General features: G+C 36.3%; 1 protein-coding gene across 3 annotated transcripts in view; it reads left to right on the top strand.

Moving 5' to 3' along the window:
* The first annotated feature begins 2,126 nt into the window (after nucleotides 1-2,126).
* Nucleotides 2,127-14,021, top strand: part of LOC109827782 (cell polarity protein mor2) — a 35,141-nt gene continuing 23,246 nt past the window's right edge. For 2 of the 3 annotated variants that reach the window (XM_020394797.1, XM_020394800.1), the window contains exons 1-5: nucleotides 3,866-4,088; nucleotides 9,429-9,547; nucleotides 11,126-11,171; nucleotides 13,511-13,583; nucleotides 13,673-13,730. In XM_020394797.1, coding sequence (XP_020250386.1) covers nucleotides 3,993-4,088; nucleotides 9,429-9,547; nucleotides 11,126-11,171; nucleotides 13,511-13,583; nucleotides 13,673-13,730 — 392 coding nt within the window. In that variant the 5' untranslated portion in view covers nucleotides 3,866-3,992. Of the gene's footprint in view, nucleotides 2,392-3,865; nucleotides 4,089-9,428; nucleotides 9,548-11,125; nucleotides 11,172-13,510; nucleotides 13,584-13,672; nucleotides 13,731-14,021 lie in introns of those variants that run through there. The other variant, XM_020394798.1, reaches the window with a different exon arrangement.

Raw genomic sequence — 14,021 nt, forward strand, 5'->3', positions numbered from 1 at the left:
AGATTTTCTTGAGCTCCTTTTCTCTCTATTTGTTTCAGTTCAACTATAGCAAAGTTGGTTTTTTTTAATTAAAAATTTTGCCAAACATGTGTTGTAGAAAGCTTTGCAAGAAATATTTAAAAGATTGAACATGAAATCTCAAAATGCAAAATTGCAACGTTCAAATTCCTTTGACAACTAGTGGATAATGTAATCAGCATATCAGGCATATCACGTAGAGGAGCACAAATTGTTATGAAATATAACACTTACTTAAAAATTTTCAGTATCATATCATTTTATGATGTTAGTACCAATATTACATCCACTAGTAAAGCAACAATCAAAGAATATACGGAAGAATATTATCAAAAACGGAGAAACATGGTAAATGTTAGAGAACGAGTAAATGCTTATCTTGGCATGACTAGATGACATTTTTCTGTATTTTCAAAAGTGTAAAAAAATAAGCAGTTTGACATTATTTTTGGTCCGAAGTAAAATATGGTTATTTGAGTGTTCACTTATATACGAACATCCTTTACTTAAGCATGTTAAAATATGAGCAAAATAAGCTAGGAGCAACTTAATTATTCAAATTTTTAGCTCTTAAGAGGGTGTTTGGGAAGACTTACTTTTTGAAGCTTATAAGTTATGCTAACTTTTAGTGGCTTTTGGCTTTTGTGACAAAAATATTATAAAAATTATTTGGGTAGTATAATAATTTGTTTGGTCATACCTAGTTTATTTAGGTGAGCTTGGAAGTTAGTTTTTCGAAAGCTGATGTATACCAATTTTTTTAAAATGTGACTTATAAGCTAACTTATTTTATATTTTACCAAACATATAGAAATGGAAAAGCTAGCTTAAAAGCTAGTTTGACCAAAAAAATAAGCCGCCCCAAACACCCTCTAAGAGGGTCCGCACACCTTCTTTGAACGAGAGATTTAGTTCAAGTTTGTTTATAAATCCTATGAGTTTAAATGAAAAATATTCATGTTTAAGTAATTTGTATAAAATATATGATAAACAATCTATTGTCCCATAGGATCCGACCAATAAAAAAAATCAAAGATTTAGGAAAGACCAATATCTATAATTTGCAATAGAGATGAATGATTAGAAAAAGAAAGGATAAGACATAAAAGTAAAATGATAGGGGCACACCCCCAACCACACCCCTCTCTCATTTGCTACAGTGCACCGGGCCCCACATGTGATTTTAAAATTTTAAAATCACATGTGGGGTCCGGTGCACTGTAGCAAATCAGAGATGGGGTGTGGTTGGAGGTGTGGTTGGAGGTGTGGTTGGGGGTGTGCCCCTAGTGCCACCCGACATAAAAATAGAAGGAAAGAAAGAATAATAATAAGATACAACAAAAAAGATCATAAAATGAGGGGGAGGAATATCGAAATTAGAATGAAGTGATTCAAGAAGTAGCGAGAGAAGAGGTTGAACATGAAACATGAAAGAAACACGGCATGTTAATTTCGGCATTTCAGACATCTTTAGTTACATGAAATTGTCCTCCATTTGAAAAATCCTAAAATAGTTCGGAGACCAGACGATTTTTTTTTTTGAAAAGACAGGTAGGGTAACCTAACTAGCCAAGCCCTCAACAACACTCTGTCTCAAAAACAAAGGGACAGAAACAGACAAAAAACAAGATGACAAACAGTTGGGAGACTCGGCCATTTGAGAATGCTTTCCAATGGGTTCAGTCCATTTCTGACGCGATGGTAAAGGAAGAAAACTCTTGGATTAATACATTGATTCCTAATCTTCTCATGTTTTGTCTAAATTCAAAGGTTCTCCTCCTCCTTTGATATACCAAATATTCGTTGAACCACATCTACTGCATCATTTTCATAGCCTCTTTAAGTTCGGGAACGTGGGTTTTAAAATCCCGTGTCCTTTAAAAAACTAAAACGTAGATAATGATTAATAGGATCGTCAGAAAGCTAACTTTTACAACTATAAATAAGATATATTTTTTTTTCCAAAAAACTATTTCGAGATATTGTATTTTCTTAGAACTTTCCGTATTTATTATGGGGGAGACATGCGATACGCATCCACAAATTATAGCCTTTTTTTTCTCACGAAATAAAAACATAAAACAGCATTAGCAACATGCTCATGACTCATGACTCGTAAGTTTACAAAACAGTCCGAGAAATTGCTGCTATTTCGCATCCGCTACGCGGCTCTCGATTCCATCCTCCCTCGCCCCTCTCTCCCTCTCTCTATAGAAATTTCAATACAATTTGCCGACGACGATGAATAGTTGAAGGGAGAGGAGAGAGATCGCAGCGATGAACGCCGGCAGCGCGGCGAAGCTCATCGTGGAGGCGCTGCTCCAGCGCTTCCTCCCGCTCGCCCGCCGTCGAATCGAGACCGCCCAGGCCCAGGTTCCCCCCCAAAAACCCTAACCCTAACTTTTGCCCCCAATTAGTTTCTTTTTCCACGAGCAAAATTGACCCGCACGATGCCGCGGGCATTAGCGCGAGAAAAGCAAAAAAATTACAGTATGAACATTTGCTTTAGAAATTTCTTTCTAATTTGTCGACAATAAATGATCTTCGGAAGTGTACTCTACCGCGCCGCAGATAAGAAACGCTGATCATCTACGATACATTTCCCAAAAACCTTAGTATATCGAAGCACTAAAGAGTAACAACCAAAATTAAAAGTTCAAAATAAGATGCTAAAACTTCAAATTAAATTGAAATGCTTATAAACGTAGTCACTTTGGGTTAAGTTTAATTGCACCTCACTTATAAATAAAGACAAAATACTAATGGTTCACGTCTTCTAACACCTACTTTAGTTACGACCCTCGTGAGCTTACATATCAAGCTTACATATTATGGTACGTGACTATCACAAAAAATGCAAGAACAACATCAATAAATAATAAATTAAAGAGGCTATAAGCACGTGATGTTCAATTCGTAATAATCATAATCATACGAAGATTTGTGAGCTTACATATTAACCACGAAAAATTTACATGTTTATGCATATGATAAATTCAACCCACTGTATGTAGTGCTCTAATTCCTCAAAACTCTTTATGGACGCACTATTATACTTATTTGTACCACAGGCCAAAGGATGGCCTTTGCTATAGCTCTATTCTAGCATCCTAATATAGGTCAATATTCATGTAAATTAAAAAAGACTAAACAAAATTTGAAGAAGGGCAACAACAAATACTAGGTGAAGTGATGAAATCAAGTGGTAGTGGCTAATTCATTCCTAGGTTTGCATGGTAGACTCATTCTGCATCTAATTTTAATAGGAGGTACAATTTCACTGTAATACAATGGAAACTAGATTATTTTTTTTGCTGTATTCTTATATAGTCTACTCTAGCCCCTTGCACTACATATCTCTTCTGATACCAAGTTAATGAGCCACAAATTTGTACTACTCTACTGCATTGTATTAGTTATTATGTGTCTTGTTGTCGCCTATCAACTATAAATGCATCCATATCAAGGGTGAACAGTAAGAAAATACAAATAAAATATACCCAAAGAAAACTGGAATGGAAGCAACCCACAAGACTGAAAATTTTGCTTCTCCGCATCCACTCCTCCACTCTCTGGTCTTTCCCCTTCAACTCCCGCCAACCTAAAACCCTGAAGTCCTGCTACTCAATCCCCACCTTTCGTGGGGCCCGCTACCTCATCTGCAGCCCTCTCTCCTCCATCTTCTCCCACTCATCCTTTCGTCGATCTAGGATGGATACGGTAGCGGTGAGTTCATGAGGCGTCTTTCCCGAAGCAAAGCTCGAAATAAAAACATAAAACAGCATTAGCAACATGCTCATGACTCATGACTCGTAAGTTTACAAAACAGTCCGAGAAAGTGCTGCTATTTCGCATCCGCTACGCGGCTCTCGATTCCATCCTCCCTCGCCCCTCTCTCCCTCTCTCTATAGAAATTTCAATACAATTTGCCGACGACGATGAATAGTTGAAGGGAGAGGAGAGAGATCGCAGCGATGAACGCCGGCAGCGCGGCGAAGCTCATCGTGGAGGCGCTGCTCCAGCGCTTCCTCCCGCTCGCCCGCCGTCGAATCGAGACCGCCCAGGCCCAGGTTCCCCCCCAAAAACCCTAACCCTAACTTTTGCCCCCAATTAGTTTCTTTTTCCACGAGCAAAATTGACCCGCACGATGCCGCGGGCATTAGCGCGAGAAAAGCAAAAAAATTACAGTATGAACATTTGCTTTAGAAATTTCTTTCTAATTTGTCGACAATAAATGATCTTCGGAAGTGTACTCTACCGCGCCGCAGATAAGAAACGCTGATCATCTACGACACATTTCCCAAAAACCTTAGTATATAGAAGCCGCTAAAGAGTAACAACCAAAATTAAAAGTTCAAAATAAGATGCTAAAACTTCAAATTAAATTGAAATGCTTATAAACGTAGTTATTTTGGGTTAAGTTTAATTGCACCTCACTTATAAATAAAGACAAAATACTAATGGTTCGCGTCTTCTAACACCTACTTTAATTACGACTCTCTTGAGCTTACATATCAAGCTTACATATCATGGTACGTGACTATCACAAAAAATGCAAGAACAACATCAATAAATAATAAATTAAAGAGGCTATAAGCACGTGATGTTCAATTCGTAATAATCATAATCATACGAAGATTTGTGAGCTAAATTAACCACGAAAAATTTACATGTTTATGCATGTGATAAATTCAACCCACTGTATGTAGTGCTCTAATTCCTCAAAACTCTTTATGGACGCACTATTATACTTGTTTGCACCACAGGCCAAAGGATGGCCTTTGCTATAGCTCTTTTCTAGCATCCTAATATAGGTCAATATTCATGTAAATTAAAAAAGACTAAACAAAATTTGAAGAAGGGCGACAACAAATACTAGGTGAAGTGATGAAATCAAGTGGTAGTGGCTAATTCATTCCTAGGTTTGCATGGTAGACTCATTCCGCATCTAATTTTAATAGGAGGTACAATTTCACTGTAATACAATGGAAACTAGATTTTTTTTGTTGTATTCTTATATAGTCAACTCTAGCCCCTTGCACTACATATCTCTTCTGATACCAAGTTAATGAGCCACAAATTTGTACTACTCTACTGCATTGTACAATTTCACTCTAGCCCCTTGCACTACATATAAACTATAAATGCATCCATATCAAGGGTGAACAGTAAGAAAATACAAATAAAATATACCCAAAGAAAACTGGAATGGAAGCAACCCACAAGACTAAAAATTTTGCTTCTCCGCATCCACTCCTCCACTCTCTGGTCTTTCCCCTTCAACTCCCGCCAACCTAAAACCCTAAAGTCCTGCTACTCAATCCCCACCTTTCGTGGGGCCCGCTACCTCATCTGCAGCCCTCTCTCCTCCATCTTCTCCCACTCATCCTTTCGTCGATCTAGGATAGATACGGTAGCGACAAGGTTGCTGATAGCGGATCGCGGCACGTCGCGGCGAGGTACCGCTAAGGCTATATCGGGCTATTACGGCGAAATCGCGGCAAATAGCGCACAGTCAAATAGCGGTCAAATTTAAATATATTTAAATATCCTAAATAATAAGAAAATTCATAAAAAATCTAAAAATTTAATTAGTTGTAAATTTCTTGTATTATCAATAAATAACAATTAATAAGCTTGTTGTATGAATGAAACTATAAAAAAATTCAAGAAATATAACATCATAATATGTGTGATAGCGGGTTTAGAGGGTTTAGCCGCTTTTAACCGCGAAAATCCGCTTTTAACCGCTAAAACCCGCTTTTAACCCGCTAAAATCCGTTTTTACGCGCTATTCGAATGAATAATGGATTTTTCCGCTTAAGCCAGCCGCGAAACCCCTACGCGTAGCGCTGAAGGACCGCGACCGCTATTCGCGCCGCTATAGCCCCGCTATTGGCCGCTATTTACAACACTGAGCGGTGAGTTCATGAGGCGTCTTTCACGAACCTCATGCCCTCATGTGTCTACTATTGGAGAGTACATGCAGACGGCGAGTCTCTGGGGAAAGGGGAGGAGGCGGCGGAAATTGTACATCTTTTTGGGGGAGAGGAAGGATTGAGAGTGGTGACAGATAATAAGGTTCATGGATTTTGATTTGGCCGTTTTAAAGGGATGAGGGTGAGAATTAATTAGGAGTTCCACTGTAGCTCAATGTTTTAAATGTCGGAGGTCGGGTTCATGTCGGACGGCTAAAATTCATGTCAGATAAAGGAAATCAGGGATATGTCGGGGGATATAAAAAACGTATCGGATTGTCATATCGGATGGTGTGCATATATGTAATATAAATATCATAAATAAAATCTAAACATACTTAATATATGTTTAGGGTATGATACTTAGGGTTGATATTGACGGAAAGAAGTGAGAAAAAAAAGTCTGATGTTGATGGTTAAGGAAAGAGAAGATCACCCGGTTTTGATATTGAAGGAACGGGTCAGAGAAGAGACCAATGAGATGTTGAAGGAGAGAGAGAAGACGAGTGACAGAAATGACTTCAATCTTTTTTTATTTTCCTATACTGATCAAGTTTTGTTCTTGGAAGCTATACTAAGACAATCAAGAATTTAAACTCAAACCTGATTAGATAAACATAACCAAAAGAATAAAAAATCAGTCAATTTTTGAGACTGAAAAATCGATCGACATAGTTGACATGTCCCCTGATATATCCGCCCGACATATCCGACATGTCCTCCGATATATCTGACATGAACCCTGAAAACGCAATACGCATTGAAAAGCTTCATATCGTGTCAATCGACCCCTAAATCTGACATGTTGGCCGACATGTCGGCCGACATTTAAAACATTGCTGTAGCTATGAAATGACATTGTACAATGCTAATTCCTTTAGTTTTAGCATATATATAAAATTGCAAAGAATGAGAAAACCCTAAACTGTGCTCATTTTGTATTAGTACTTTAGTATATTTATGGAATGTTTAGCTAAGTTGATGCGTTCTTTACCTAAATTTGTTGTTGATTTGTTCCTTAATTTCCAGAACATAATAGGGTTTTGCAGGAGAGAGAAAGAGAGAGGCGAGGGTGAGTGGGACACTATGCTGCTCACTAATTCCCTCTTTTCTCTCACCTCTCTTTCTCTCTTTACCTTAACATTTGCCCCCTTTAAGGGCAATGACAATGATTAGCAAAACCCAACATAAATAAACGCCTAAATGGTCAAGTTAAGAAACAACCCAATTCTAACAATTGACTTATTGGCAATTTAAAGGAGTTCTGTTTAACTACTTTGTCAGCGATTTTGGTCTTTTCTATTTATTATAAAAATGGTTAATTCCGGATAGACGCTTAGTAATCTATTGGTGCGGATAAACCATTCATACTATTTGTCAGTGTGGATAGACCCCGTCAATGATTTTGTTTATGAGAGTTAAAAAAGTTCACTTGAGGGGTCTATCCACACAAATTGAACTACAAGGGGTTGTTGCACTTGGGCTATAGTATATAGGGTCTTTCTGCAAATAACGCTTATAGAAATTCCCAAGTGAGATGCATAATATAGTTGTTTCCCTAAATAGCCGATTAACAACATGTACATCATGCTTGATATATTTCTGTTATAGTTTAAGTTGTTCTAGCAGACCTTGATAATTAGCAACACTTCACGCTAACACAAGACTATTTTTCTAAAAATTAGCTAAAGATAATGTGCTTCAAGCAGGGACGAAGCCAAGTACAATGCTTAGGGGGCACTTGCCCCCACTAAATTCCTAATTTTTACAAAGCTAGACAGCATATCTTAATAGGTGTCCCCACTAAAATTTAATAGGTGCCCTCAGTCCATTTCAGCACACATTCAATTTCAATCCATATCTATTTTCTTCTATACTATTTCATCAATCCTACCCAATTTATTTTAGAACAATAAGTTCAAAATGTTAAAATTTCTCTCTTTGAACCATCATATCAAAGAGAGCCCATTGCCCTATTCTTGTGAGAAAGACCAATCGCCGCTCAAAACCCAATCGCCTCTCAAAAAACCCTAACATCACCCCTCCTCCACCTCTCTCAGCGCCTCCAATGGCCACCTCTCGCAGTGCCTCCACCTCTCTACCACTCTCATTTTAGATTTGGGAATTAGGTACGTTCTCTTTGAGTCATTTGGTTACAAATTAGTTTCCTTACCTTTTGAGATTATGGCATTGATATATAAGACTGAAACTTAAAAATTATGCTTTGATTTGGTTTTTAATAGGGTTTATTAGTTATAAATTATGAGTTATAAAAACTCTAAAAGTGTGCTGTGAATCTGTGATTTATTTTTCAATAGGAATTATTACTTATAAAAATTGCAATTTTTGTAGTTTTGGGTTTGCCCAGTGTGTTGGGACTTGGGACTTGACTTGGATGTAGTATTTGAGAATTGTGGAAGACAAATAGTCGTTTTTTAGATGATGAAAGTTGCACCAGTCCTTTTAAAATTAATAAACTTATATTTTGTCCATGTTCTTTTCGATAATTTAGGGATATCAACCATTATTTCCCTTTTTGTTAGGTATGAAAAAATTTCTTAAAAGAAAACAATGGCCGAGCAATCAGATTGTGCTCAACCTTGTTCTTCTGCAAAGAAAAGATTTTGAAACTTGACTTGAAAGGCTTACCAACAGATCATGGATTACGATCGATAATGCTAGTTTATCATCCTAACAATTGTGAAGAAATTCAAAGAGCTTATATATTTAAATGTCCATGTCTACCACAAGAGTATAAATTTTCTCAAAGAAAATTGAGAAAAAAATTTAGAACAATTCAATCCTAATTGGTTCAACCAGGGTGGTAATAGGCTTTTGCGATAGATGGTATAAATAAATTTTGCTATTGGAATACTTTTATTATATAAGTTCTTAATTTATAGGTATAATTTTATATGTGCCCCATAGGGAAAAAAAGTTCTTGGATCCGCCCCTGGTTTTAGGTTGGGTTGGGTCGGGTTGGGTCTGGTTTGTGCTGGCCCAAACAAGGCAACATAAGTTCCAATTAATTTGATTCCAAATCCAAAACTTTATAAAGAGTCTTGGCAAAAACCTTACAAGCAAAATCTAAGATCTAAGCTCGAACCATTACGTGCGTGTTTGGCACGTGGAAGTAAATAGAAAGCGTAAATTAGAGAAAGTACTTTCATATTACTTTCTATTTGGCATAATGTTGTTTGGATGACTGAAAGCAAAAAAAATGGAAAGTAGAGGTGGCAGATGATGTTGACATTTACTTTTTTATATCATGTAAAGTGAACAGTAGAAAGTGAACAATTAAAAATATAAAGATAAAAGAGAATAATAAACCAATTTCTCTCTCCTCTCCCCTCGGTTTCTATATATTTTTTAAAGAAGGTAAAAGTGACTAAAAAGCTAATGTGACGTCCTTCACTTTCCATTATTCAACAGGATGGCCAATATCTTCGACCGTCAGATCCTGCTTATGAGCAAGTATTGGATTCATTGGCTATGGTTGCTCGACATACACCTGTGCCACTTCTGGAAGCTCTTCTTAGGTGGAGAGAAAGGTATATAAACACAAGTTGAACTTTTTAACATTGTTTGTGCTTCTTAGTTGTTGTTTTTCCCCTCTCCTCATCTACTTAGTAGATTGCTTTTTTAGTCCTTTTTTTTGGGGTGATGCATTTTCTTTTAGTGCGGTTGGTCCGAGAAAGACATAGGATATGTCAGTGACTTTGCATGGCAAAGCACTCTCGGAGGGCATGAAATGTCTATTATTGTGGTCAGAATCTCGACAGAAACAATGTTTTTAGATTGGTATAGCTGTGTTTTCACGTATATTCAACCTTGGTATACTCTGAGATATCGAGGTTTCCTTGACTAATTCTCTCTTTATCTTCTTCTGAATGAGCTTTCAATATCATTTTGTTCAGTTCTATTTTGCTTTGGTTTCAGCCTGTGTGGAAACCATACCATAATGAGATGGACAAATAGATTAATGTGGCACAAAGAACATATAGATGACACCTGCCATGACATAGTTTACAGTGAAATTTAAACTGTGGTAGGCGTAGGGTTTATGTCTTACTTTGTTGGTATGAAGTTCCCATCAATGTTAAGTCTTCTTTCTTCTGTGTCCTTAATTATCTGATTGGAGATTTGATAATTTCATTTGTTTATTTGAACATAATCATCATAATCAAATGTATATGAAGTGAAAGCGGCCTGAAGTTGTCCAGGCACATAGGATTTTAGTTCCATAAGCAGAAAAGTGGCTGGTTCTTTTATAAAGAAAATAAATAATATGAACATTAAAATTAGAGTAAAAAAGGCATAAGCTTGCCTCTACAGGCCTATTTTCCCTTTCCTTTTCCTTTCTTTTGCATTGTGTTATTAGACTAGTCTACATCGTTGCTTGGTATCCCTTTTCTTCTCTTTTTAAATTTTCCTTTTTTGGGTTTTTTATTTCGGGGGTAGGGGCCGCGTTAGACTTGGGAAGGTTCATGACATAATGAGTGTTGTAGAGAAACATATGTTGGCCATTGTTGGGTTTTAATTAAAATATTAGTCACTTATTTGATGCTTTCTTTTTTCCAAATACACACACAGATACACCTGGGTGATTTTCTGTTTTTTACAAGTATGAACATGAACCTAGACATACCAATTTGTATACAGATGCATAAAGGAGAAAGTCCAATTCATGTAAAGCTAAGCAGCTTGATTTTGCAGTTTGATAGATTAGCATGCTGTTGTTGTTGCTGATTATGATTGTGTTACTACTGGTTCCTGTAAATTTGCTTTTGGCCTTCAACATGCAGTCTTGCTTCAGTTGTCCGTTTAATATTATGGCATTAGATACTTGTCCTGGTAGATAAATTTTTGGGAATCTCTGGCGCCTCGTATGCTTAAAGTTTGAGAAATTTGAAGTTCTGTTTAGAAGCACTTTCTGTTTATGCCGGCATCTTTAAACTCGTAAATGTTTTGAATCATAACATGAACATTATGTTACATCATAAGCCCTGATCTTTTCTGAAGCAACTGTTGGATGAATTTACCATGTTAACTTCTGATCTGAATATGTGATCCTTGAAGATAGCCAAAGTGCTGGCACTGCTAATCAAAGTCTTTTTCTTATATTTCAGTGAATCCCCAAAAGGTGCAAATGATGCTTCTACATATCAGAAAAAGGTAGGGAATATGCAGGTGTCCTTGTTGATTGTGGTGACATTTGAATTTATTTGGATTTAGTGATTTTCATGAAGCTAAAGTGATAAATTCACTTCCACATGTCTTTTGTCTCAACACTTCTAAATGCATATAATTTAAGTTGTACCCATGCAAGCATATCTGATTCTGGACACTTCTTCCCTTTTCATATTAATATATGCCGATGGTGTTTAGCATCTAATTTCATCTGATGTTGTATAAGGTCTCTGATTCCTTTGCCTTTTTGGCTTTCGTGAGCCTGTTTGTTAACATTCACTGGAGGATTGTACTGTCACCCTCTATTCAACTTATACGAGGAATGATATGAGGATACCTTTTTTTTGTGATTTATAATATTTGATATCCTTATAATTTGTAATTGACCATTTCCTTGATTTCTTTCCTTTTCAAGTTCAATGTTTTCAAAATTGACATTTTGCTATGTATGGGAAATATCTAGCAAAAGTTCATTCTACTTACCTTGATGTGAAAGTTTGAAACTTGCACATATCAGAGCAGGAGTGAAAAAAAAAAATTGTAACAGTTTTTTATGGTGCAGTAGGTATTCTGAAGAATCTTTGTTCTCTTATAGTTAGGTTTTAGCATTTCACTTGAAATGAAATTACCGGAGGCGAAAAATTTTCGAGTTAAACACCATGTACCTTTAGGCTGATAGGGTTAAGCTCAGATCTCAATTTAGCCTTCAAGTTAACATGATACCATCAACAGCTCCATAGCTCATTTCTCTTTCCTTTACTGCTGTTGCTTATGTCATGTATATTAACCTACAATTGTAATGGTCACTCATATTACCCACAAGTGTTGTGGCTTTGGTCCACAGAAAAGTATGATAAGACAACAATCATATACTTTTGTATTATTGTAGAAAATGTAGAATTTTCCCCTATTGGCTAGTAGGTAGTCTTGGTTCAGATAGTATGTTAGACTCTGCAATGAAGGGTTAGGAGTCAATTTTTTTGTACAAAGTATAAATGTTACTACTAAAGAAGCTTAATATTAAGGTGTATTTTCATTTTAATTAGATTGGTCATAAAAAAATTTGTTACCACATTGTAGGTTTTTTTACAGCATTGGTAATGACCCAAACAAACTGTTGGAGTATGGTCTTTGCCGTTGGTGTTGATATCTGCTGAAAGCAATCATAAATGCTCTCCCTACCCTGCAAAACTGGAAAGCAAAATCATTGTTCATGTCCAGAGTTAGCGTTCTAAAAATTTTGGAAGATGAGATATCACCATATTACTTGTGGACAATACCTGGGGTATCTAGAAAACTATGCTGCAATCATAACTAGTTGTGTCACAAGAAATGAAAATAATGACCAACATTTCTTGAAATAGTGTCAATACGGCATAAGACACTTCAAGTTATTTTCGTAACTTATCAGCCATCAAGCATCTTTTCCAGCTTATTGACAGGAAAGAACAGAGATTTCCCGCAGATTATTGACTGGAATGCGGTGGGAGCATATCCTGTGCTTCTTAAGGTGTATATCCCTTCACTTCTATCTGTGGAGGGGCCATGCATCGTACACATCCTTGCTTCCTCAATTTGCAAGTTTATACCATGGTCGTTAAACAGTTGCAATATTTCTCATTTTGCTGTATATGCCTTGTCTCCAAGTATATACTTAATGAGGTCAAGCAGACACATTATTTTAACTAGTCAGTGTTCATTCAATAGTCTACTAGATTGTTGCTAGGACTTATGTTGCTAGGACTTATCTCTTTCTTTTTCTTTCCTTATTCTTTTTGCTAGTTCTCAAGTATTTAGCCTGGTTCCTATCAATCTTGTTCTACACATCAAGTTGATGTATGTAAAAAATGGATGGATTATATGCACACACCAATTTTCTTTCATTTCATTCATATCAAAACTTGTATCCCATGCATGTAACTTGTCTGAATTTAAGCATGTCTTTTCATGGATGCATGAGTTCAAGGATAATGTTCATGTATGTAAAAAATGGATGGATTATATGCACACACCATTTTTCTTTCATTTCATTCATATCAAAACTTGTATCCCTGTCCCATACATGTAACTTATCTGAATTTAAGCACGTCTTTTCATGGATGCTTTTGTGAAGGATAATGTTCATTCACCTGCACATATCAATTAACAGTCACCGACTGAGAAAAGATTTTAAACAACTAGCTTGTTGCTGATTATGTATCAGTTAATCATGATTTAGTGTAATACCATAATCAAATTTACATGTTTGGTATGTGATGTCTTTCATACTGGATACAATCTTGTCCTTTTAATTTGTTCTCATTTATGAAATGCTCACTGTACAGCTTTCAGTCGAATGCATATTCTGCTCTGCTTGCATTCGCTTTGTAGAGTGTTGTCCCCAGGAGGGTATCACAGGTTTTAACTGCTCTCCTATTTTTTATATATAGTTTGGTTTGTACATATTTGATCTTCCAATGTCCCATACTCTCCCCTTTCTTTTCCAGAAAAGCTGTGGTCTGGTCTAGAAAATTTTGTCTTCGACTGGCTAATTAATGCAGACAGGTCAGACTCCCGAACTTTATCATATGGCTTTTGCCTCTCAATAGCATTAAAAATAATTCATAGTTCATCTGGAACTTTCTTCCAGCTCATGGTTTTCATGATTATGACAGTTCCATTGTAATAAATTCTAAATTTTCTATGAACATGATTATTAGATATCTTTTGAGGTAGAAATTCTGAGATCAATCAGGAAGGAAGACATGGGTATTTATGCTGCTTCATGCTTCTAAATAATATTTATTGTCATTTCGGCTTAGAGTAATTTCAAGTAAGTGTCTTGTTGGTATCTGG

Source organism: Asparagus officinalis, unplaced genomic scaffold, assembly GCF_001876935.1.
Source record: "Asparagus officinalis unplaced genomic scaffold, Aspof.V1 AsparagusV1_Un433, whole genome shotgun sequence".
In the NCBI taxonomy this organism is placed as follows: domain Eukaryota; kingdom Viridiplantae; phylum Streptophyta; class Magnoliopsida; order Asparagales; family Asparagaceae; genus Asparagus; species Asparagus officinalis.